At 42.4% G+C, this 27,208-nt stretch overlaps 1 protein-coding gene across 1 annotated transcript in view; it reads right to left on the minus strand.

Annotated features, from left to right (window-relative positions):
- Positions 1-59: 59 nt before the first annotated feature.
- LOC311260988 (drebrin) overlaps positions 60-27,208 on the minus strand; it is a 33,806-nt gene continuing 6,657 nt past the window's right edge. The window contains exons 2-11 of the mRNA XM_084359326.1: positions 11,511-11,566; positions 11,260-11,372; positions 9,797-9,871; positions 3,705-3,848; positions 3,340-3,417; positions 3,010-3,161; positions 2,786-2,840; positions 1,610-1,684; positions 1,361-1,469; positions 60-1,246 (exon numbers count right to left, since the gene is read on the minus strand). Coding sequence (XP_084215452.1) covers positions 678-1,246; positions 1,361-1,469; positions 1,610-1,684; positions 2,786-2,840; positions 3,010-3,161; positions 3,340-3,417; positions 3,705-3,848; positions 9,797-9,871; positions 11,260-11,372; positions 11,511-11,566 — 1,426 coding nt within the window. The 3' untranslated portion in view covers positions 60-677. The remainder of the gene's footprint in view (positions 1,247-1,360; positions 1,470-1,609; positions 1,685-2,785; positions 2,841-3,009; positions 3,162-3,339; positions 3,418-3,704; positions 3,849-9,796; positions 9,872-11,259; positions 11,373-11,510; positions 11,567-27,208) is intronic.

The raw sequence follows: 27,208 nt of genomic DNA on the forward strand, positions 1-27,208 counted from the left end.
CAGTGAAGCTTGGCAGGAGTGTATGCGGCTACTATAGGAATATTTAATTGTGACTGGACTGTAAAATTATTCTGAGCTCTGTCATTTCAACAGGCCAATGATTCATAGTCCCTGGCCGTATGTAACTCTTGGCCAAAGCTCTAAGTAACTTTAGCCTGTAATAAACTTTTTAACAACCAATATTTAAAGGTTTAATTTGTAGAATATGGCCAGAATTCAAAGGTAGCTACAAAACCATAGGGGGCAGCATATCACCAGAGTAACTGACAACTGCTGCTCTCTGCTAGCTATCCTTGGCTGTAGGTAGCTACCAATAGCAAATTAGCTCAAGGCTCAGTTGGCCATGGAGCCTGTTTGTCTGAACTGGGACCTCAGATCACAGGGGGAGTCGCCATAGCTGTGGGGCTCAGCTCAACCGGATCTGGCCACCTGATGTGAGAGTGAACACAGCTGGACACCGAAGTGGGACTGAACACAGCCTCCAAGACTGCAGGAGGTCAGTCTGAAGACAGTGGATACAGTACAGAGGTGATTTACAGTGGCTCTGACCAAGACTATGACTTTGGGGGTGACGATGCACAGCAGGAATAATGTTTTAGGGAGTTATCAGCAGAGTTAACACCGCATCATCACCCTGAATTTGCGTTGTGTTTTTTATTTTTTTTTTAGATGCCATTTTAATTTTTTGTGTCCTGTTCCACCCTACCTGTGTTTGGCTGCGGTCTCTCTGGAAGAGGAGCCGTCGGAGCTTGTGGAGCTAGAACAGGCTCGAAGCTGAAAGTTGAGTGCTCCGGCTGGGTTGGGGTATTTGGTGGCGAGGGAGGCAGGGCCTCCGGATGTGACTGAGAGGGGTTGTTTTTGACTAATTTGGAGGACAAGGAAGCCAAGAGAGTGGGGGAGGCTGGAGGTGCAGAAGGTTCTGTGGGTGACGGGAGTTTGGGCTCAAAAACATCCTGAACTTTGTCGTTAGTGTGTGGAACGCTGGGCAGGGCTGAGACCGGAGGGGCGGGGCGGAGAGGTGATGTGGGCGGTGACATGGGAGGTCTGGGCCTTTGTGGAGAGGTGACGGGGCGGAAATCAGGGCTTGTGGGGGGAGACGAGGCGCGGAAGATGGGAGAGGGGGGAGCGCGGGAGAAGGGGGAGACAAGGGGAGAACTGCGAGGGGAGGATGCCGTGCTCTCTTCTGCTTTGGCGAAGATGAAGGCTGTGTCTGTCAGGCTGCGCTGGTATCGCCTGAACGGTTTGCCTGGAGAGAAAGAAAACAGTTTGTGAAGACAACAAACTGAATTCACTGCAACCCTGCGCTGTTGTTTTGTTTCAATGAGCTCCTTTCAGTTAATACATGTTCAAGTGCACATACCAGTGCGGGAGGATCCAGGGCTGGTGGGACTTTGTGATGATGATGATGACAGCTGCCTGAAGAACTCCCGAGGGTTCATGGAGCGTTGAGACACTAATGCTGCTGCCTCCTGCAGGTCAGGTGACGTAGAGTATGCATCAGATATTGAAGTGATTAAACAGACCGAGCGAGATTTTGACAAAGTACTAACTCAAAGCATGATAATGTCGTGTTAGCCGTATAGGTTTATATAGTCTGAGATTCACTTACTGCCGCTTTCTCTATGGATTCACTCCTTCTAAGACGAGCCCTCATAAATTCCTCATGCTCCCTCTGCTGCTGATCCTGTCAGTGCAGAAACACAGCAGCAATCATATTTACATATTTACACACACGCACACATTTTAGTGCCTTTAATCTGTTCATTTAAAATAGAACTTTTTGAAAAAAAAGTATATGACACAACACTCGAGACTTGTGGAACTTGAGTGTTTTGACATTTAGCCGTAATTAATGATACAAAAATCAGTGCCCACTCCAAATATGGAATGGAATCGAGCTCTTCTCTCAGACGTCTCTGACACCTGCAATCCCCTCACTACACACACACTTTTACCCTCGCGCGTCACAAATCATACTCTAACACAAATCATGCTGTAAGTATTCTGCATTCATAACAAAGATCTGAGGCAGACTCAAGAAAGGACCAGAGAAAACGCTTTCTCCCAAAACTATGGTTGAAGACCTCCAGAACAGAGATTCTTCTTGCTCTTATTCTTCTTCACAATAACATCTGGTATATTAGCTCAAATTTGAAAGCATTTACTTCAACATACTATATAATTGCATATCAAAATGTCAAGAAGTCTGTCATATCTTGCCATTTTAAGGGCTTCTATATAGATAGCAACCTTTCACAATGTGTGACAAGGATTAAAGAGTAATTCCACCAATTTTACACATTAACGTGTTAACAGGTCTTGAAGAGTACTTCTCATGCACATGTGAAAAAGTATAAAGCCTTTTGTGGTTCCAGAGGAAGCTGCATGCAATCTGATAAATTGCCCTTAAGTAAGATCATTTGTTTTTCTTTCGGTGATAAATTATAAAATCGCTTCATTTGTACAGTTCCTTAATCATCTCATCTCATTATGAACTGAATGATCAGTGGTTGGTACATCATCCACTTTTCTCTTTTCAGTCCACTTACATGAATCAAAGGGTCGGTTATAATGTCGTCAGAAACAATTATGGTTTTATAACGAACACAATTTAGTTCTTACACGGGGGTCAATAAGTTCTGGACGGTCTAACCAAACTCCAAAGCCAAAGACTCAATTTTGCCAACATGAAAACATGGCCTGACCATTTTTGCCATAATATTTCTTAGATTTCATCTGCAAAGACTGAAATTCTAGCAAGATTTATTCACATCTTTTCACTCACCCATTTAGTTTTTTCCTTTCGGCGCAGCTCTTCTTCTTGCTCTGCCTGTTTTCTTCTGCAAGACAAAAAACAAAAAACAATAAAAAAAACAAACTCAACAGCACCGCTTATTATTGCTATCCAAAAATCATTATCCAAATCACATTGCATCCACTCAAACTTTGTTCTATAAAAAATACACCCACTGGGGGGCACTATTGACAGCACACAGACATTGTTCTCACCTCTGCTCCTCAATCATTTGCAACTTCTCGTTCATCTTTCTGTCTCTCTCTTCTGCATCCCTCCGTTCTTTTAAGACTCTTTCTTTCTCAAGGCGACGTCTCTCCTCTGAAGTTCGTCTCTTCTCCTCGTCTTTCCTCTCTTCCTCTTCACGCTGACACACACACACAATGAGAAAAGAAGGTAGAATATATTACACTTTCATTACACTTGAAAAAAAAACCCAACTCTCTTCAGTTGCTTGCTGAATTTGAATGACAGTAAACATCCAGCTGAACTACACTTTAGCCATTCTAATGTAGCCAAATACAGAGGAGGCAACTTTGGCTTACCTCTGCACGTGCCCAGAAGGACTCTCTGTTTATTAGTCTCATCTCCATCGCTGCATTCGTTTTTCTGTAGTTTGTACCCTACATGAAAACAACAACAGTGAATATAGAGTTTCACAAACTATCCAAGAATGCATACACAAACATTTTTAGGCATTACTGTATCATTTTCACAACTTAAAACACCACGTTATATCATCATTTTCATTAGCATGGCTGAATAAATATACCGGAAGCCAAAGTAAAACAATTAAGTAACTGCAAATATAAACCACAAAACAAATTTCTCCCCTAAATTATGTGACGGTGTCTATATGAAAGTCTCTGTCTCCATCTGATGGGCAGGAGCAGCATTGCAAGAGACTCACCACTAATTCCTCCTTGTCTGCCGACCTGGAGCTCCTTCTCACATACTGTGTAGGAGTGTGGGCCTGGGCCTTGCTGAGCTCCGCTCTTATCTTCTCCTCTGTCACGTCCTCCACCTTCTCTGCACCAATAAACACATGTGCTTCCTGAAACACGAAGGGCAGGGAAGGAAAAGAGATGGCAAGTTGAGCAAAACAGACTTGGATTTAAACCCTTACATGCTCTCCTGTAGCAAGACAGACACAAAGGCTAGAAATCCATACACAAGCGCACACAGTCCCTGTGGTGGTTTTCTCTTGGTCTGACTTGGAGTTATGCAAACTTCGAGCCAAACAGTTGTGCAACTGCTTTAGTAACAAGGACTGTGAGAGAATAAAAATACTCGCTGGCTTTAGCGCGAGAACAGGAATGCATTGGTTTTGGATGGTTACAGATAGCAGAGGGGGAAATGGGGAAAATGAAAAAAATGGGGGTGATATAGTTAAAGAGAGAAAAAGAGGGTGTTAATGCATGTATCTTTGCAAAAAGGTAGAAAAAGCAACTGTTGCCCAGTACCTGAAAGTCATGTTGTGCACGTATTTAACATATGCCAAAAAATAAATAAAAAATCAAAAACCCAGCCATGTCTTATTCTTGTAAAAACAAACTGTCACATGTGCTTATGTAAGCTTGATACAACCAATTCCTTTTCATGGCTTTATTGATAGGACAGCGCAGAGACATGACAGGAAATGGGATGAGAGAGAGGGAATGCAGCAAAGGGCGGTTTTGATTTGAACCCTAGGCCGCTGTGGCGAGGACTACATGAGGCACATGCTTCTGTTTCTTATTCATTTTTATTATATTTTATCCTAATGTTTTTATGTTTTTTATCTATAATTTGCACTAAAAGGAGTTGCATCTCAATTTCGTTTTATAAGTACAATGACAATAAAGATCTATCTATCTATCTATGCTATAAGGGAGGCCAGAACCAACCAATTTCAATCAATAATATCACGCCATCCACTCATCAATCAATCTTCAACTTAAAGTGGTGAGCGGTGGCACAGAGCTAAGATTTCATGTCAGAAAGACGCCGCTGGAGTGGAGCGTTCCTCTGATTACTGTACAAACGCACAAATCTGTAACTTTATTCATTGATTTGGATGAAACTGGGTCATATTTTATGAAGACAAAGTTTTCTGGTTTTCCCTCTAATGTCCTCAGCTGCTCTGCCTGAACCCTCAGTGACTCGCCGAGTTTCCTGATGAACAGCTAACTGCTGAAAGCGGCTAACTGTCAGGGCCGAATTAACTAATAGCAAGAAAACCACCTTGGTGCTGTATTCCCCGCAGTCAAACTGGCCTCTGTTGGTCTCCAATGCTGACAAGTTTTGCCAGACCTCTTATCACTAACTCTGATTCGGCGCTATGGGCAATATCCTCTACAAGGCCTTCCCTACCTCAGCATTTTTACGGGAAACAAGTTCATATATGGAAGAGCAGCAGATCATATTCAACAACCACAGACCAAAACATAGTGTTCCACTGCTGCTGCTGCTCTATGGGACAGATAGGTGTTACACATGGAATAAACCCAATGCATGTATACTGTACAGGCATTTGTATGTGGCCAGGACCTACTTTCCATGGAGAGTAAGTCCAGGCTGGTTGATGGAGGGCCAGGTCTGTCAGCCTCCAACTGGAAACCACAGCTTTATCTGAGTGACAACACCGACACTGACACTGAACAGAGCATTCAACGTGCCCTATAATACATGTCAGTGCAGTGTATAATCCATATCACTCTAGCTGTCACTACCAACTGCGGACACACACACACACACACACACACACACACACACACACACACACACACACACACACACACACACACACACACACAAGGCGAGCAGTCCACAGTGCTGCCAGGGATGATGGGAAAATCATGGAAACAGACAGAACCACAATAACCAGAGAAAAAGCTCTCAGTGGCAGAGTGCACTGCTCAGTTCTGTGCAAGTGTGACACCGACCCTGCTGTGTGTAGGTTTAACAGACAACACGGCTGCAAGCAGGGATGGGAAGTGACAAAGTACAGATACTTCGTTACTGTACTTAAGTGGATTTTTCAGGTATCTGTACTTTACTTGAGTTTTTATTTTTCTCACAGCTTTCTACTTTCACTCCCTACATTTGAACCTTAATATCTGTACTTTCTACTCCTTACGTTTTCAAAACAGGTTTGTTAGTTTGAACGCTTTTGAGGGGAGTTATCGATTATCTTTATTTTGCATCATTGCCGCCTTCCCAACATCACAAGACTGACCGCAACTTATCAGTTCATATCACGCACAGCAGACGTAGCAAGATGACATTGCGCAAAAGATTCAACAAGATGGAAACAAACAGAGAGAGGGACTGGAATGGGGAGAAAAGGTGTGTTAGTGTCTCGGATCTGCAGAGACCCTGCAGCCGCCTGCCTGGATTTTCTCTTGTTTGCTTGTATGCGTGTACTTTTGCCACCTCTGGCTGCAAGTCATTCAGCAGCATTCAGTAAATAAAGTGCACCCAATAAAGTGTTTTGCTGTACATTTAATGACTTCACATGTGCCAAACAGAAAGCGTCGCACTCTTTCCATTTGAGTTCTTAATTAATTTCAGCTAGTAAACGGCTGTATTTAGGTAAATGTGTCATAATCACCCCTATCCCTGCCCTAGATACTTTCAAAATGGCCATCTTTTTTACGATTCCTGGCATTGATGACCCTGGCATTGAAAACTGGCTCTGGGGATAACAATATAACCTCTCCGCGAGGAAGAGGAACCCAAGGTGATGTGACAGGTTGAGAGTTACCAGCTCGATATAATTGTGCTCAGCTCTGCACAAACTGTCAGCTCGGGAACCACACTGCTTCAAACAGTCTCTCTCTTACTCAGGAGTTGTTGACACTGTGAGAGGCAGTAGTTGGATGTGGGGATACTCAAATGTCCCCAGTTCAAGTCTGACCCAGTTGACTGATGGGTCACTTATGATAAATGTTATTATTCACTTGTAGAATTCAGAGTTTACTGAGTTTAAAAACAACTGCAGGTTGATTCTTGAAGATTAAAATGAGATTCTTGTTACATTATTAGCATATTATGTTCCCAGGATTATATTCCCTTTGAAATTTGTAACGCGAGCTCCTTAGATGAAAGACAGAAAGAGCAACAGAGGGTTATGTTGATTGATATGAAATTAAGCCTCTGTTCTCAAGAGTGTGTCAGGGCAAGATGACAGATTTGAATGATCTAAAGTGCTTCAGGGTTTAGGCTTTGACCCAAACCTGTTGCTTTAGTCCCTATTTACAAAAGAGTACTGTTCTTTGTTGCAATCCAAATCTCCTGCGCCACCTTAAAAGACACTGGGCTTGTGCCAGGCTGTCAGGTGGCCAAATATGGTTGTGCTCGAAACACGTCTGATGAACTGTTAAATGGCTTTTATTAAAGTTAGAAAAAACTCATATTCTCCCATATTCTCATTCCCATTCACCTTCTCAACGTCTAATGCCCCTACACACACAAACACAGTCACACTGCTCTTCTGACTCAACTGTACTCTGCTGTTATCTCAGTGGAAATATGGAACAATGAAAACATCTGCACCCTATTCATATTTTAGCCTTCATAACAGCGTAACGCCACACTGGAGCACAATACGTAACATACCCAAATCTGCTGCTGCAGACTCGCCTTGACAAAACCCCCTCAAAGCCAGCTGGGACATGCAACATAGCGAGCCAGAAAGACACAGACAAAGTGGAAAAAGGGAGTAAAGAGAAAAGGAAAGGAGCGAAAAACAAACTAACATAGTGCCAAGGGGAATTCTAACTAAGTGTATCCAAAGCAATAAAAGCCAACACTATGAGAAAACTAACAAATTGAGCACCAAGTTATTATCATCAGTATGTATGCAGGTTATCTCAGTAGTTTTTTCCCCCGGTCATCGCAAGGTCAAGTAGGAATTTAGCAGCGAATCATGTAATGCCATTTCTGTGACTTTGTTTAAAATGTGTAGCATTGATGGAACAAGATTTTATATTCTTTACTCGATATAAAAACAATTACAAAATACACTGTAAAAAAAATGTTTAAAAATAAAAACTGTGAATTCAATGCTCTCAGCACTGTCTTACACGTCACAATCAAGTGGTGTCTTGGCAGTAAAGTTGCTAACTAGCTTGTGAAATACATCTCTAGAAAGCTGATAAAACACAGTTATTCAAAGTTTATGTTGTGGACTATACAAGATATTAATTAATTAACAAGCAAATCTATGTAACTACACAAGAAGCAATACGTCTTTTAGTGTTGATGGTCACTAATCAGTTAATAAATCTAATTACTATATTAACCTATTTTCATGTGGAAAAGATGAAAAAAACACTTTTTCTGTAAATAAAAAAAGGGGAATTGTATGGTTATTCACAGTTACAGGTTTTTAATGCTACTTTACATTGGACATGTACATAAATTCACATGCTATTTTTGTAATATATACAGTATATATTGCCCGTATTATATATATATATTATTTTTGCAAGTTGGCTGAAAATGCCACATTCCTCACAACTAAAGATAGACAGAAGCTATAAAACAAACTGCTTTGAGTAATCGTTTTAAAAGAATTTATCACACACCAATCCCAGATGACTTCCCAGACGGAGGTATGATGCAGACTGCTGCGCTGTTTTACAAGATTCCCATGATGCTCAGATCAGTCTTTGCCAGCAAATGATGCAAGGTCCTTTTTGTTAATGAACAACGTACATGATGGGAAAGGTTATTAAAGATGACTACGTGGCCTTCATGAAATGTGATAAACGTCATGCCTGCTGGCAAAGTTAGAATGGACAGAAGACAGGATAGCTCAGTTATGTATCATCACCACAGTCCTTAGGTCAGGATATTTTTGCAAATGAAAACCATATGCCTCAGCAAGGTGATACAGTATGATCTCTTAAGTCTGGATAGCTAGTAAATTTAAGCTTGAAATGCTGAGTAATGGAAAATGAATCTTATTTTTTATCGACACTAACAAATGTCAGAACATCAGTTTGGACTTGATTTCAAATAAACTGTTTCTGTTCCCTGTTTTGTCATATTACACATACAGAGAAGCGGGTAAGCAGTCACAGTAGTGTCCATGTTCAACTTAGACACAGGTCTGGCCGTTAATTTATATGCGTTTGCTCAGGTTAGAGGTCATAATTCTCCCACAACAGCCGTTTTTCTTCACTCCATTCCATATCGGCCATGTTATCATTTCTCGACAATGTTGAAACCCCACATGAAAATGTACAGAGGCCCATGGGTGCTCGCACGCACATAAACACACACACAAACAGTCTCACAGAAGGGTTAGGGGCTTTCATACATTGGCTCGCAAAATCCCAGAATCGCAGTGTTAAAAAAAAAAAAGACAAAAAAAAAAAACAACAAACATTCCACAGATGCTTCTGCAGCCGACTGGGTGATGCCTTTATATGGAAACTAGTAAACCCAGGGGTCAGCTGAACCTCTCCCAGTGAGACTGAAGCTAAATAAACAGTCTGAGGGGCACAGATGGAGAGAAGTCATACATTTTACACACATGCACCTGAATCTTTGAAATATAGAAATGTTGTCTTTGCTCTCGACTTCCTGTCTATCTTACAAACTTGAGTTTGTGACGTGACTTTGAGTTGCACTACAAACAAAGGAGCTTTCAACCCAAAACCAACCTTCCCCCCGAGCCCTTGTAGTGACAAGGCAGATAGACCATTCAAACACAGGACCAACACTTCAAATAGAACAGGAAGTGGACTGAGGACAGGAAACTCTCAAAACAATACAAAGTAAACTTCCGTGAGTAAATATAGAGTCTGTGAGCACAAAGTCTACAGTCCACGGTTAAAGACAACAGAACATGACATGATCCTCCTCAGCTTTAGAAATGTCAAAGCTGACGTCGTCTTGACTGCACAGTTTAGTGTGGAAACCAAACAAACAGACAAACTACTGGAGAAAGAGTACATTAGTTTACATCAGTTCAAATGGTCAATGATAAGCGGTCATCTTGATCTACTGCACCTTGAAGAAGCTTTTGATGGCTGGAATGTGGCTGGCACATTCTGTCCTCCGGAAGTCCTCCACATTTTGGCCGACCTGCGGACAAACAGGATGTAGACACTTACATTCATATCATACCTCTCTCAGAGGAGACCAGCAGCAGAGGAAGAGGAAGAGAAGCTGAGGAACAATAGGATTCACATTGCTGTGGTTGAGTCTAATCTGTGTCTCATAAAACTGACCATTTGAATAGATGACTCACTGAAAACATTGAAGCTCATTACAGCATCACAGAACCATGAAGCATTATCATGTGCATTCATGAACCTGATATGTGAATGTGAAAGCTGCCACCATCAGTGCAGACGTGTGACACTGTAAACCTTCTCCCAGCGCCTATTCCTGATCAACGTGTGTGTAGCCTTTATCGCTTTCTATGATTCTGTATGTTGGCAGTATGTTGCGGACATACTTGCCAACCGTCCTGATTTTCCCGGGAGACTCCCGTTTTTCTTTGCCCTAGCCAGGTTTCCTCCTGGTGTCACAACTCCCCCGTTATTCACCCGATTTTTTGACAATCTGTCACACTTTTTCCTCTTTGGTCATCATAGCCTGTTTCTGGCACTGTACAATGTGTAGTCTGCTGTAGCGTCGCGGCTCATCCTCCCCAGTGAGCGAGAGACGGACAGAGAAATGAAGCGGAGAGAAAATATTTATACAAACTTCAGACGCCCTAAAGAGAATTTTTCCAGTTCTTTAAAGGAAAGGGGCTGCAATATCTGCCACAACCAGGGCAGTGGCATGATTGAAAAGTTAGAAATGTTACTTTATGCCACAGATTTCCACAAGTTCACCCTAGAGGGCAAATTATTCTGCATTATTTTCTGAGAATTAGAAGTAAAATTAAAATACTTTGACTTTTAGATTCTTTAAATGTCACCAGAATGCAGGAATCACAGTGCTTTTAAAATCTTCCGTATTTTTGAGGCCTCAAGGGTATGGGTAGAGTATGGTGCCAACCGGCCTGTTTATGCCAACTCAAAGTAAACGCTCTGAGTCATTTAAATTCCCACAATTTTCTGACATGAAACCTGAACGAGGAGTGTTGCACGATCCGCACCTTCTTCTCGCCCTGTGATTCATAAGCTTTTTTACTACAATGACGCAAGTCTCACATTCTCACATCATTTCCCACATGTCAGATGCCAAATAAGCCTGTGTCAAAACAGGACCATACAATGTGAATAAGCCAAGAAGCTTAGGATTTTCTCCAGAGAATTTAACAGATTAAATTGTGCATTTTTGTATGTGACTGCTTAAGATGTTTGAACCCATGATCTCGGAACTGCTCAATGACTTTTTTGTGTCTAAATGAATTCAAGTCTGTGAGCGCCTATGTGTCTAACTGCTGTTGCTTATTGCTGGTATTTATATGCTGCTTGTACGTACATGAGCCAAGCCCCATGAGCCTGTCTGCCACTCACCCAGCTGATCAGAGCAATCCGGGGGCCTCCTGTCTCCACACTTCCCACTTTGCACAGTCCATATTGAGGCTTGGCAATGTGAAATTTCCCTGCCAGCTCTGCCACACCACCCGCTGTTGGAAAGGAGACAGACAGGGAGAAAATTGAAGGAACAAAGGAGACTGATGGAGTTTGATGACAAATATGCTCCATGCGATAAGAGTGTTACAATATTCTCTCAACACAAGGTGCATTTGACATTTTTGTCTTACCTCCTGAGTCAGCCAGTTTCAGCTTGTTGGTGAATCCATCATAGGTGAATATTGCCCTGTAGACATACAGACAAAGACACAGGTCAGTTGCTAAGAAACGTTGGTGATAAAGACATGACAGAGAAGCTTGTTAAGCCTTGTAAAAAAATGTCAACAAGTTGAATTTGACGAACTAAACGACTGCTTGTTTGATTTCTGTTTGCCCCAGAGTAAACGCTCATCCAAAACTTTCATATCCAAGCATGTGGACAGCTGGGTGCGCCATGTGTTCACTCTTTCAGTGTGCACAGGGGACACACAGGCACGCACACATGCATGGCCAGATGTTTTACTGCACATACTTTGCCTAAACCGTAAAAATCTTCCCTACAGTGCACCAACAAAAATCAATTCTCCTCAACTGTGACACACGCACTTGTTCACTTTTTCCTTTCTTTTCCCCCGCCCTGCCGTCGTTTCACAAAGGCCTTTACAGGACATGTGTAAAACGGGAAGCAGCACAATAATCTTCATTCATAGTGTTTGCCTCACTGACGGACAGCTCCTGAGTGTGCAATAAATGCAGCGGGCGCGCTGTTCATAGCTACAGGGTTTCTGACATTTTGCAGGTGAAAACCTGTCCTACCGCACCCTTCAGTCAAACTGCAGGTCACTGTGGCAACTCCACAGTTCATGATGTATTTGCATGAGACCACTGAGATACAACTCCACTGCTTAACAATCTAAGCAGTGAGTGATTGTTCGGAAGCTATCTTTCAGTGGATACATGTATAAATATGTTTGCTTTTGTGAAAACAAACTAAAAGACCTTATCCTTATAGATCTTACTTTTCTTCTCATTATGCTACGCATCTTGCTGGCTGTTATCTATTCTTCTTGTTTGAAAATGACACCCACATGCTATTTGACATGACACGCTTCTAACATAATCCTGATTCATGTGTGTGTTTGAAGCACAGCTGGGGGTAAATGTGTGTGTGAGTCTAAGTGAGTTTACGAGGTGGCCTGCAGAGAGATGAATTGTCAGAGCTTTATAGGACACGGTGTCTGCCTTTGAGTGTGTGTGTGTGTGTGTGTGTGTGCACAACCACGTGCACATCTCTGTGTCTGCCTGTGTGTCTGTGTAGATTTTTCTCTGTCGGACTCCTGGGGGTGTGTCAATAACATCTGGAGCTGGGTAGCGAGAGTCTAAGGTCATGAGCAGCTATTACAATGGGCCAAAGGTGAATGTCAATGCGTGTATGTGTGTATGCGTGTGTGTGTGTGTGTGTGTGTGTTTGTGGATGTGTGTCGGGAGGAGGGGAGAGTCAGACACAGTAGGCTGAGAAAATGAGAAGGTATTAGTTTAAAACATTTCACAAAATCTACAGAAATGACAGCAGCAGTTGGGCTTCCAGGCTGACAGCAGGCCAGCTAACTCAGTTAGCATCTCTGAATCACTGTGTTATTTTTTCCCTGATACAAAAACTTCTCTGTCTTTACAGAGAACAAAGAGCGACCAAAGTCAATCAGCATGTGTTTGTGTGAGTGTGCTGAGGACACAATAACCATATTGTGTGGCTTACTGTGCAAGCTGCATGTGTGAGAAGACACTGACACTGCTCTCTCACTTTCTCATTGCGCTGTTAATGCTGACACATGTTTACTGTCTATTTATCGTGTCAGCAAGCAAAAGCAAGTATTATTTAAACAAGATGCAATTCTCCAGGGCATTCCAGCTTTATGTGATCTTTGTGTCACTCACACATCTCTTCAGGAATTAGTCTAGGAACAGTAAGTGACTCCCTCATTAGCCTTACCAGCATCCTGAGCTTAGCACCATTCCATATTTACTGATCCTTGGTCCTCATAACATTCTCAAAGGTCAGCATTCACCAGCAGTCAAGGTCAAAGGTCACTGTGCCTCTGAAGGAGTCTTAATTGCATGTGCAAATTCTCCACCCACAGGGAACAGGCTTGCACATGAGGATACACTGTGCTGTATGAGACTCTTTGTCCTGCCAGGGCTTTCACTCCGATGGAGTTTGCAAAGATCGTGCTTTCAGGCATTTTCCCCCTCAGGACTTTGCTTAATCCCTGTCTTGGATGTAACAAGGCCTGGGGGCTTTCACATAGAGTGATTACGTGAAATAAGAAATGATCGAAATCTATGCAATCTGTGTTTGAAAAGTATAAAAAGGAACAGCATCTGATCCCTTTAATAAAGTTTATTTGAAAGATTCATATCTCTCGTTTTGTCTGCCTCCAGGAAGCAGACTTGTCTCTGAAATGCACTGGCACAATAAAGTTTACTGAGGGGATCAAAATACAGTCAAGAACCTTTTTCTACTTTTTCTGGAGGTCTAATTTTATGGACTTCTTCCCCCCCTACGATGGTTTTATCTGCATGGTTGACGTTTAAATGAAATTTGCTATTACAGTATTTCTTTGGTCCAGTGAATCTGCCAAAGCATGTAAGAAATCCTTGTTGCTGACATGAAATGAATTATCTTTGACGAGACGGCCTGCAAAAGTTCACAGTTCTGGATATTACATGTTTTTAAAACTGTGCTTCTACACTGCTATTTACTGTAACAGAGCCTAATGTCAAAGCCTGTGGTAAACCACTGATTGATAATCTGGGTGCGCCAGCAGTGTGGTGTAGCGAGTGTAGAGGGACGGCTCTTCTCTTTACTCACTACACAGACGGTTACAGTTCAAATTCACATTACAAGTGTACAGGGAAGGAAGAAGTATTCAAACCCTTTACTTGAGTAAAAGTACAAATACCACACTGTGAAAATACTTCACTACAAGTAAAAGTCCTGTATTCAAAACCTTAACTGGCAATAGACACATTTTTTGCTTTAACTTATGATTGTCTTCGCCTGCCCATGGTACTCAACATAAAAAAAATGACGCCTGTCTGTAAGAGGTATTGTTTTCCCTGGTCACTATCCCCAGGTAACGGTGGAATAACTGGAATAACTGTGAAAACTCTACACTGCAAAAGAAAAACAACCCCACTGATGGAGGAGTGGTGGTGTCAAACACACTGGTGTTGTGTCAAAGTGTGTTCCCTCGCTGATGTGTGTTTCCTCTTATTAGCGCGTCTTCAAAACCTGCTGTCTTTCTAGATCTGGAAGTAACAAACCCTGCCTACTTATTAACACTGACTACTCTGCCTTTTTAGAGATTGGGGTTTCTAGGTGAAACTGGGACTGTTGGCCGTTAATGGTAGCCATGTTGCTAACGCTGTTGCAAAGCCTGGCAACAGTAATACCACAGTGAAACACTGGGGGGTCAACTTTTCATGAGCTGAGAAAAACAGCCCTGTCTTCAGCTTTGTGATGATGCCCTTTTGTCAAGGTTAACAAAAAGGGATCCAAACACAAGACACACACACAGACATTAGAGTAAAGAACAAGAAGTGAGCTTTAATGATAAACAACAAAATTCAAAAATCCACGAGGCAGAAACAAAACAGCAACGAGTAGGATCCAGGAGACTAAACATGGGGAACAAATCCAGAACACAAGGAAGACACGAGGAACGGAGAACAGACACAGGAACACTGGAGATGCTGTACGAATGCAGACGAACTGACGGAGAATAAGAGGAAACCACAGGCCTAAACAGACAGGGACTAATTAACTAATGAAACACAGGCAAACAGGAAAAAAGGTGGGAAATGGACAAAGAGAGGAAGTGAAAAGTAAAACGTGTCAGATGAGGAGAGTACTACAAAATAAAAATAAAATAACTAAACCAAAAACCCAAAACATTACAACTTTTCAAATAATCCAAGAGGGTTTTTAAAAGTCACTTGAGAATTTGATAATCCCACAAAGGAAGACTCACCACGTTTGGAGAAACATGGTTTTTGCTGAACCGGAAGGTATGACAAATTGAAGGTTACGACATAGATATAAGGTCCTCTGGCATGATCAAGATCTGTGATTTAGATTGTTTTCATTGTCGGTTCAGTCGAGTTTTGACAAGAGAGAACATGGTTTTGGGTGCAGTGCTTCATTTTGCAAGAGATTTCTGGAGTTTTGACAAAATTGTTTTTGGGTTTTGCGAAATTGAGCAATAGTTTTAGGACATGCTCCTCAAACGATTGTGAAACACTGTGGTAGTAGAAAAAGCTTTCCTAACTAACAGAGTGGATAGACCCCCATTCCTTCACACATGTAGGTTTCTTGAGAGCTGCTGTGACTGATGAGAAAAACAGACTCTCTTATGTCTGTACTCCAGCCCACCTCCAGACTCAGCCAGCTATGACCTCAGCTCTGAGAGAGGGAGGGATGGAGGGTGGAGAAGAGAAGAGAAGAGAAGAGAAGAGAAGAGAAGAGAAGAGAAGGCCATCATAAAGGGGATTGAGGAGCATGAAAAAGGGGGGAGGGTGAGAAAACAATGATGGCACAATGCGAAGCATCAACTTTTCTTTTTCTTTTTTTTACAACGAGAAATCTGTGCATCATTACCACAGCCAGCCACTCAATGCAGCTATGAAACAAATAAACAACCATTCATCTCAGAGTACACAAAGACAAAAGCATATATGCAGTACATAAACACTGACATGCACACACAAGTACAAGCACACACAGTGTACTATAAGCTTGAGCCAGGAACAATAGGGATGGTTTGTTTTGGACTACCAGAGCCCCTGTAATACCTCCAAACATGCTGCGCTCTACCATTTCAAGATGTACATAACAGAAGCAGATGGTGAGCTCTGCTGGAGAAGGCCTTGTTCTCACTTATCCAGGCGTTCCGCTACACCAGGCTAAACTACGAACCATTTCAGTGGTAAAATGCAGGAAATACTCGGGCACGACGCACACGCTTCTCTTGTATTGTAATTCTAAAGAGACTAAGGGAGATTTTCTTCCCTTGTACTCGCTCACAATTTTGTTTTGAAGCTCTCAGGGGATGAATTTCATTGTGCATTGTTATACAATATCTTAGGCCCCAGAACCAATAACCATTTCTCATATTCCTTGTTCACTTCACCATCCCTCCTCTCCATATATTCTGCTGATATCTCGCCATCATTACTATTCTAAATTCATTATTCTGACCCCGGTCTCCTACAACACATATTTCTTTCTCTCCTACTTTAAATCCTGTAGCACAACATACCTCATTCACAAGCAATATCTCATCCTCATCTTTCCCCCCCTCGACTCCACACTTCCTTCCCTCTGTGTCTCTCTGACAGCAAGATCTTATGGGCTCATAGGTCATTTATTCATTCCATCTTTGCCAGCGGGGGAGATATGAGAGATTTTCGGTTATGCACGCTGTTGCGATATGATAAACTGCACATGAAGAGAAAGATATGAGAAAACGGATGAGAGGCTGGGAGCTCCCGTCAGATTTCACTGCCCAGATTAGGCTCTCCATTAGATCGTTCTTCCTCGTTCACATACTGCACACACGTCCCCCAGTGCTCCCAACTCCCATGAAGCGTTTGTCAAGACCTGTGATTTCAACAGTGTAGTCTTGTGAATGCTTCTCCAACCTCGATCAGATTTGTATTTTCATCACATCTACCTTTCCACAAGCTTCTTTCTGTTCTTTTCATTTTACATCATCTGTTTTTCCTACCCTCCCCCCACCAGACCCTCAAGTTCTTATACTCTTGGCTCTGAGCTGACCTGGGCTCCCGGCACTATTTTTAGCCTGTCTCAATGTCTACCTCTTGTCTGTGCTGGAGCGGGGGAACTCAGAGACGTCCCCACAGCACACAGCGCTCATTTCCTCTCGCCAAACATGGTAAAAAAAAAAACCTCTAGCCAGACCCCACTGCTGAAAAAGTCATTCCCCCCCTGTCCGGCATGTTACTCATATAGTGTCCATGCGGCGACCCCAGCGGTACACACATTCCTCCGTCTGCCTGGACTGCAGAGACATGTGGAGTTTATGGGTAGAGTTTGAGAAATGTGAGTAAAGGAGAGGAAGTGACGGAATGAGAGGTTGATACAGCCAAAGAAGAGGACAATAGGAAAAAGAGAGTATGGCACCATGTTTGTCTGGCTTGTGTCCTGCAGGGTGGTACAGTGTGCTCGAAAGGTCTTGCAACACTGTAAACATCATGACCGAAAACTGTGGCTGGCAAACCACAAGTACATTTGAATCGCAAAACATTGTGAAAACTATTTCTAGGGAGCACAATTTAAATAGGGAGGAGTTTTATTAGGTTTTAAGGTTCTGCTTGCACAAGGCTGTCTACTATCCAACTGCGAGAATAATGTTTGCAAAGTATGTTTTGGCAAACCTGGGATAAAGTTTCTTTCAGTTCAGTTTTCAATTTTATCTTGTAACAATGCTGGGCTTATGCTCTGGTTAGGTTTAAGCACAAAAAACACTTTGTGAGGTTGAGGAAAACATCATGTTTGGGCTTGAAATACCTGTTTTCATCACCACAAACATGGCCGGAAATTGCCCCGAGGTCTTCTTAAAAATATCCAGTGGAGCCAGGTTACAAATGTTAAATTAAAAAATATCCAGTGGGAACCAAATCGCCACAATAAATGTTCGCTAGGTACGTTTCTGCAAAACCACAGATGAGTTCATACTGAACATTTATTTATGTTGCGACTTCACCTTTGTTTAGGTCTGTTTCTCTCTTGTCACAACGCTGTGCTTAAACTCTGGTTAGGTTAAGGCACCAAAATGACTTGGTTAGGGTTAGGAAAATATCATGGTTGGGCTTAAAATACCTGTTTTGGTTGCCATGATCACAGATTGACCTGCAACTCCACCACCATCCCCTTCATCACCTGATGTGAAAGTCAGGTCATAAACATGTAATGTAAACACAATAAGACACGTTTTGTAGAAATGTCAATATGGTAAGAAGCCTATGACACAAACGTATCCGTGGCTTGCAGAAACGTTAACTGCCAACATTATTATCCTGGTGACTGAGCTGCTGTCCAAGACCATTCACAATCCCCGGTACTGAAAACTGCAGTGACCCGGTGTTTTTCCTCTTTGGCCCCTCGTTAAGCGATGAAACGTGGATGTCAAAATGATGTAGGCTGCTGCTGAGGGATGGTGTTTATGTGAACACCTCACTGTGCTTATTAAATATCCCACAACAGAGCTGACCCAGATTGACTCGGAGGAAGAGTGCCAGAAAGAACAGCAGAGACAGACTAAAGAGAGAGCAAGAGACAGAAAGGATGTGTCTGGAGAATTAGGTGAGAAAAGAGGAGCGTTGCAAAGAAAACAGAGAAGGAAAAGCACGCTAAAATGGTCATGGCTTGGTCAGTCAGGTGCCCCGTAGAGAGAGGGCTTTAACCACTGTAATCCCCACGGAGCGAGAAACAGGGCCCCTTAATAAGAGCTGCTGAGCAGGAAGGATAAAACACATTGCACAGAAGACTCCCCGCAGACAAGTAATAAGCCACAAATGAAATGCATCTTGGTTATTAATTGAATTGAGAAATTTAATTAACATTTGCTCATTCGAAGACAACAGTGGCAAGCTGATAGAAAACAAAGTGTGTGACTCTAGGGTTAAGTCACATATAAACAAGCCAAACACCCTCGAGCAGTGTGTTTATGAAGTAAGGTGTAATATCGCTTTGCAGTCATTTCAACTGAAGACAATGCTTAAGATTTGACCCTCCTACTGATTATTTCGAAGCATATTTTTTTATTATAAAACATAAACCAACCTACTAACCTCAGTCCACCATATCACGTCTGATCTATTCCATGTGTATTATTGTGTCAGAAGTAAAGCTGGCTTGGGGAAAAGGCCTTATGTAAACCTCTGGCAGAGGCTCTACATTAGTGTTATGATGTGATGGTAGTGCCTAGCACAGAAACCTTGATCCAATCACCAAACTGTGCCAAGTCCCAATCATCAGCATTAACACTGGCCAAACAGACTGTAAGGATATCCTACTAGACACGCACACACACTGATTCACACAGAGTAAAGGAGAGTGAGGGGCATTAAAAGCAGTAAATTATATTGGTGTTTCTGTAGATGACATGCAAATATTCTCAGAGAATAAACACTTTAGGATTTTCCATTTTAATAATGAAAATGATACAACAAAAGGGACAGTTTACATCTGTAAAACTCACTATACTTCAGTGACATTTCACCACAAAGAGACTTAATCTTCAGCTCATGTTTTATCCAGCCGCCTGCTGTGATATTAAATAATGGCAACAAATAGAAACCTTGTTGAAAAGCTTCACCTTGCACTCTGACAATTCACGAACACAAAACTGGACCAAACATAAATCTATGTTTGTACTTTTGAACTAAGAGAATTGAAATGAACTAATTTTCCCATGTGACCCTCTGCTGCTGAGCTAATGTACCTCTGACCATTTTAAAAAGCTAACTTTATCAGTAGGAAACTACCGATCATGTATATTTGCTGGGCTCCAGTTACCCCAGAGCATCAAAGTCATGCAGAAACAACTGTGTGCTTTACATGCTTCAAATACTTTTGAAAACTTTGACCGTCTGGCTACAGGATGTAGAGACATGTTGGGGTTGGAAATGTGACCTTTGGATGTTAGTCCAAAGTCACAACTGCTGTGTCCGTTCTCATCTTGATTTGATTATTTATGCAAGATAGAATAAAAATGACAAGCTTCTTGTGCATGTATTGAGTAGGACAACTTAAAGGACAAATTCACCAAAGTCAGTCATTATCTACACACCAGGTGAAGATAACCCAAAACAACTGAAGTAGATGAAAGCTTGTAAAAAAAAAAAAATGAAAATCCAAGTCTCTGTAAGCCCCAAGATCCCCAATTGATTTAAAAAGATGTTATTCACCAAATTGTCACTGTAGCTGCTCAGCTAAAAGCATTAGCATACAGCCCTTCTGAAGTGGGTGCACAAGCTCGACCGTGCCCGAGGGTATAAATTATGTCTTTTTGAGTCTATCTGGAGCAGGCACAGGAACACAGGAGACAAATGGACGAAAACAGGACTGACAAACCAACAGGGAGTGAGGGAACAACACAAGCTAAAATAAAACTGAACTAATGAGGGGACGAGGTGCAGGTGGAGAGACACTGGGAGCAGGATAGTGCAAACTAGGATGATGTGAGTGACAAGAGGATATAACTACAAAATAAAACAGGAAATAACTCACCAATAACAAATAAAGCATGACAGTTTTGTGGAAACTTCACCTGACTTTCCATTGGCATGACGGTGAGTAAAAAAAATTCAGATTTTTCATTTTGGGTGAACTTATCCTTTAATGTAACGTTCTTTTTCACCATTAAAATATTTCTCGTGTTGACGGTGGACTAATGCTCATACTGATAAAAAAAAATATTGCAAACGCCCCTTTCAATGACAGCTGTGCAAGTCAAATTAAAGTGTAAGCTGGCTGCCTATTTGACCCACACTGAGGACTTGCTCAGATCCACCCACTGACTAACACTGACTGATCTGTACAGTATTTAACTGGGTGGAGGACACAGAAGACTCCCCTGGAGACTATTACAGACCACTGAAGCTATTTGGCCTGCAGAGAATGGTAAATAGTGAGAAATGACAGAGGCCATGGAGGACAAAATTATAAGAATGAACAGAAAGAGGTGGCTAAATGAAATGCAGGAAAACCTGGGTATAAGAAAGTAAATCAACAGCGTGCGTGCAGTATCAGTCCATGTGGGGGTGAGGTGATGAGGAGCAGAGGGAGAGGCTGGATGGAATGCTGACAGGAGGAGGGGAGGGAGGAAAATGTCAGTTCTCAGCAAAACTCGGAGCGAGAGAAGTTTAGAATATGACAAACTAAACAAATAAGTAATTAAATCAGTGCCAAGGAGCTGAGAGAGGAAACAGCCCACTCCGTGCTGAGGCACATGGAAACGAGCGGGGGATGGACAAAGAGGGAAAGACAGACACAAAGTATGCTGCTGAAATGTAGATGTCAATTCAAAATGTCCTGAAACAACAAACTTGCAACAAGTACAGGCAAAACACATCATTAACGCTTAAACTGTATGTAACAGCTGAACAGCAGTGAGCAGTATGTTGTCAGGCGATGAACTGATAGGCATGTAGTGGTGGATCGCATTGACAGTTGGCCTTGTGTTACAGCCATTAGTTAATCCACTGATAGCATTAGCCAGTGTAAACAGAGCTGCACGCGTACTAATTACTTTGCTGACACATTTCTCTCTGCGTGATTTGATCTGCATGATCGAGAAAGGCAAGCGTGTGTCAGTTTAGGTGTGTGTCTGCTACTTTGGCATATTTTTGTCTCTAGACAGAGTGCAAGAGCAATATTTATGACCTAACCGTGACATGTGGCAGTATTTTTAAAACCCTGGACAGGTTGAAGCTTGGAGCAGCTCATTCTTGTTCGTTTTAAAGAGATTCACAGAAACTCTATCCTTCTTTTTCAAAGCTATATGGCATATATCAATTCAGCGAGAGGAAACAGTCTAGACCTGCTCTGTTGTGTGCAACATATGTCAGAAGTGATAACAGAGAGGATGCAGGTATCTTTACACTCAAAAGTATAACTGGTGGTCCTAGCCGTACTTACCGGCGGGGTCTGATCATCGAAAAGTGGACAGATGACACTGTATATGGGATCTGACATTATGGATTTACTGTACAAAGACCCCAAGAAGACAACCGAGTCCCAGGCTGGGTTATTCAACTTCTGTTACTGCTATGATCACACTGACCTCGTTTGAAAGGCGCAGCTTCAGGGAGCAGCCTGTGGTTTAAAAGTTATGAAATTCCTAAATCATGGAAATTCCCGTCAACGATGTCGGTGTCAGGGGGTTAAATGCAAACTAAACTAACGAGGGGATGAGGTGCAGAGGTGAGGAAGATGATGTAAAGAAACAAAAGAGCAGAAAAGGAGCTTCTCGGATGAACGCTGGGAACACAAGGAGCTCGGAGGAACACTAGGAACAGGGCTGGGCTATAGCAAAAGAAAACTGACATCCTCTTTAGTGTGTAGGTGTCGTTCCATGTGAAAATGCTGTAAAGAGGAAGAGATATTTTTTTACTCAAACATGCAGTAAGTAAGCTGGGGATGGGATGGGAATATGAAGTTCAATGAGTTATGGGGGGGCACGTGTAGAGGGCAACCAGAGGGAGGGATATGCTCAGGTTGGAGAAAAGTCACTCACAGATCTGGTTCACACTGGGAAAAGCGATGAAAAGCACCAGGGGATGTAAATAGGTATAAATGGGGAGGCTAAGAGGGGCACATTTAACAATGGTCCACAATGGGAAACAGCCAGCGTCTACAGCAGGTTTCCAAGGGGGCAGAAGAGTATGTGGTTATTGGGGGCAAGTGTCTTGAAGAAAGGATTACAGGGGGATTGTCGTGCATCTCTATGGGGTAAATTGTAATGACTCTTACAAGGAGCTTCAGAGAGGAGTGGATGGGAACAGAATTTACTTTCCTAAACCTGAAGTGAGAAGGAACAAATGGAGAGGAGAAGAGAGGAGATAAACCCTCTAAATCGTGATCCACTGGGATCACTCTGGCATTTCCTGTGCCTGCTGTCCCACACTGCTACACACACACTCACACTCACTCAAACACACACACACAGGAATAGCCTCCTGTCTCTACATCACTGTTATTATGGGAACATTAAAGCATGATGGCATCTTATCTTCAGCCATTTCCTTCAGCTAAACAAAGCAAACCCTCCCAAGTATCACATATCCACTTAGACCTCATTTGGCTGCTTCTCTTCATGCTTTGATCTTCCTCTCATTCCTCTTTAACCCTCCACCTGTCTTCTCATCTTTCCCTTTTTTCTCAGCTCTGTCACTCCCCCAACTTTAACCACTCACTCATCCGCTGCTTGTCAACCTGAAGTCTTCACCCGCTGCAGTTCTTTCTCTTTCCACCTCTCACTTGTCCTCCTTTCTCATCTTGTTATTCTGCTATATTTCTTCACTTAAGTGGCTCTGCCCATTCATTTGCACCCCCTCCCCAGCCTCCCCCATCCCTCTCCACTCATCTCCCCCGCTTCATTCAGCCTCCCTTAACAAACAACCCAGCTTTCCCACCAGGGTTGTCAGGACTACGGAGCCCCCCGACTCTCCTCAACCGCCCACACCCCAATCCCACCACCAGCAAGTGAACAAACAGAAAAGAAAGTGAAGTTCCCAGTCAAGGCCCTGCATCCACTTTGACTTTGCTGCACGTTCAACCCTCAGACCGTCATGATTACAGCCATGGTGCTCCTTCGTAACCATGGTGAAGAGGGAGCAATTGCTTGAGCACCTCTGCAAACACAGCTGATGCTACCTCACAGCGTCAGGACAGCTGTGGGAATGACAGAGAGGGGTGTCCTCATTGAATTGGCCCGGTGACTGTCTGTGTATTTGCATACGTCGTTGCACACTTCTGTAAAATATGCATGAAAGTGTCGGTGTCGGTGTCTGATGGTCTGTAATTAATAGGAAAGAAAACAATAAGTGTGTTAGCGTCTGTCAAAAGATTTGTGGCTGCCTGTGTTGTGCTTGGCACGCTCACAAAAACAGCGAGCCACGGCAACACAGAACATGATGAGATGTTTCAGCGTGCACTTGGTCTCTCTTCTCACAACATTCACTCAGGCTCTGGCTAATTCAGCAGCTAAAGATGCCAGAGAGAAGACATGGACTTCAGAACTAATCCTAAGTTGTTGTTTTTAAGAAATAGAGAATATAGAGATGTCAAGTATTTGATTTGTTTCTGACAACAAGGATCTTTGAGTGATTTAATGCGATTAACCCTTCTTTGATATGACTCTTGAGCATTTAAACAGCTGTGTGGGAGCTACTCTGGAGGATGTGGAAGCAACACAAGAGAATCATTTGCCTCACTATGTCCTGCTTCAGTACTTTGAAAAGCAAGCAGTTTATCTGATATCATCATGTTGGTGTTGTTGCCACAGCGTCATAATTGTGCTCCAAGGCTCCAAGGATCACTGAAACTGACCAAAAGGCAACAGAGTTTGCAGAAAGAGCAGGTTTCAGTCAATGAATGGGTTTTCTTTATTTTTCTTGGATTACCCATTTGGATTGTTCTTTGTTCGACTTGTTTTCACCTGGACTTTCCTCCAAATGTTTGCATTCTGGGTCACTGTTTTTCTAAAAACATAACATATTATTGAATCATACTTGGAGACTTAGTTGACTTATTATTTTCTCTCTTTTTTGTCTTTATTTACAGTTTTCTGTCGCAGTTTGGTTAGATTTAGGCAACAAAACTTCTTGGTTAGATTTAGGAAAGATCATGGTTTGTGTTGAAATAGACCCTTTCACAACTTTAACCACATGCTAGTGGTTAGGGTTAGGGCTGGTCTTCTTCCCAAAACATCAAAACAAAAATGTGATCAGCCAGTTGCAATGATAGTCCTGAATAAAATAAATCATGATGCTTTGAAACAACACCAGTACAGCAATATAAGATCATGCTGGCAACAACATTAGGATAGGCATGTCACGTTCTGCTGTATCAGCAATACTAGTATGAGTTTCAATATACCTGAGTGCCAAAGTCTTGGATTCACAGATTATATCTTTGGCAAACTCTGCATTTCTGAACGCATAATAGAAGAAAAATTTATATCTGTGATATCGGATTGTTGCTCAGACATCCCCTTAAAGTGCCTCAGCTGGGCTTAGGAAAGACACGCACGCACACACACACACACACACACACACACACACACACACACACACACACACACACACACACACACACACACACACCGTATTCATCCTCCTGCCAATGCTTGAGAAAACACTAAAATACAGATGTTTTTAGACAGCTATCCGACACACCCTTGAAAATCACACTCTCTCTGCTAAACTCGAGGCCCATTAATTAAATTAAACAAACAGTTCACCTCAGTCCTGCTCCTATTTTTCATCACATTTGCTTGAAAAGATTCATCTGGTGTGTCTCAGCCTTGATCTTGAACTGCAACGGGAAACAATAACGTATTTGTTGTGTTCACTGCTGTAGGCATAAAAAGGACAGATTTCCAGTGGAAACAATGTGCAGAGGGCATCTGGATTAAGGTCAACGCTGCCGAGGCACTTGAACGAACAAAAGGAGGGCTTGACAGAAAGGTCGGGTGTGAGGACGACTGACAAAATACTTTGAGGGTTATAAATAAAACTTTTGTCACAAAAAAAACAGAGGTGCCGCAGCTGCTGGACACGGTGCTTTATCGAAAGGATGCAGCTCTTTTGTGTTACTAATCTTGAAGTTATTTTGTTTCCGATAGAAAATGGACACCGAGAAGAATAAGCAGAGCAACCAAGTCATGAAACATTAATTACCAGCCTTTTGCATCTTCTATGGGGCAATTACAAGTCACACCTCAACATGGTGTCAACTTGCGGTCTTGCACCCAACAGTTTGCACGCTGAGGTACCCAAACACGCACACAACACACACATACAGTATAACCCTCTGCAGTCATGTCTAATCATGCCTGAGACCTACTATTACTCTGCAGCTTCATCTTAGACCCCAGATGAACCTAAACAATGTTTAAGGGAGTAGTAAGCAGTTGTTTAGTGATTACTGTTAGAATCATTCTAAAACAGAGATGCATATAACAGCCATTACAGCCATCATTGTCATCATCTTCCAACATGCCACACACAGACATGCTCAAACAAGCAGCTCGCTAAGCTGAGAGGACTTTTTCTGCAGGAGGCACAACCGATAGTTCTGTTGTCAGGTATAAACTTGGTATCTTTTGAAATGGGAACAATGTTAGTGGCGCGCGGTAGCTTTTATAAACCTTTCTCGAACCAGGATATGTCCTAATGGGACACTTTCGTGCTTAATCTTTTGCGCTAATGTCACACCAGAAGCACTTGAATCGTCCAAGTACCACTCCGCTCAGCCCAAGTTAGTGCTCAAGTGCCCCAGTGTCCAGCTCAGAATGAAATCCCCTCTTCTCGTGCCAAGTTCCTGTCTTGCTAGCTCTTGCAACTTTGATGTGATGACCTCAGAGTAAAATTACCCCTAATCCTGAATCCTTAGCATTTTCCCTGTTACCCCTTACGGAGTCTGCACGGTACAAAAGCCAGCCAGGATATTTGATTTTAGGGCTCGTGCATTTTAGTTAACAAATTAAATAAAAAAACTAGTGCTGCAAGGCTTTCAATGCAACAAACGTGGGATAAGCAATAAGATGCATGCTTCTTAGGAAACAAATGGAGATCCATTTCAGAAAGACTGTACAGGAAGCAAACAAAGAGATAAACAGATCAGGTTGACAGAGAGAGAGAGAGAGAGAGTGATCTGGGCAATGGTCCAGTGTCACTGCCCTTTGATTTACAATATCAGGCTATTTATATAAAGAATCGATGAAACGTGTCCTGTTATCATTCAGCCTGATAACAACAACACTGTGTGAGGTCTTTGAAGCCTTATCCTGAGCAGCCAGAGGAAACCAACCAGACTGCTTGTTTTCCTCCTGTGTCATTCCACAGTCAGCTGACCAGAAGAGAGCTACACAACAGCTCATGTGTCCACAGTGAGCTTTAAAATGCCATTTGACAGTTGACGAGAAGTGAAAAAGCAGAACCTGTGCTAGGAAGTTCAGAAGATAATGGTTGTTTATCTTTGCAAATAAGATAACTGACTTGGTGCAGTCAGCAGTCAGGTAGTACTGCACACCTATACACAAGCAGGAGCACTTAAGCATATGCATCCACACACAATAGC

Source organism: Pagrus pagrus, assembly GCF_965226575.1.
Source record: "Pagrus pagrus genome assembly, chromosome: 8".
Taxonomy (NCBI): Eukaryota; Metazoa; Chordata; class Actinopteri; order Spariformes; family Sparidae; genus Pagrus; species Pagrus pagrus.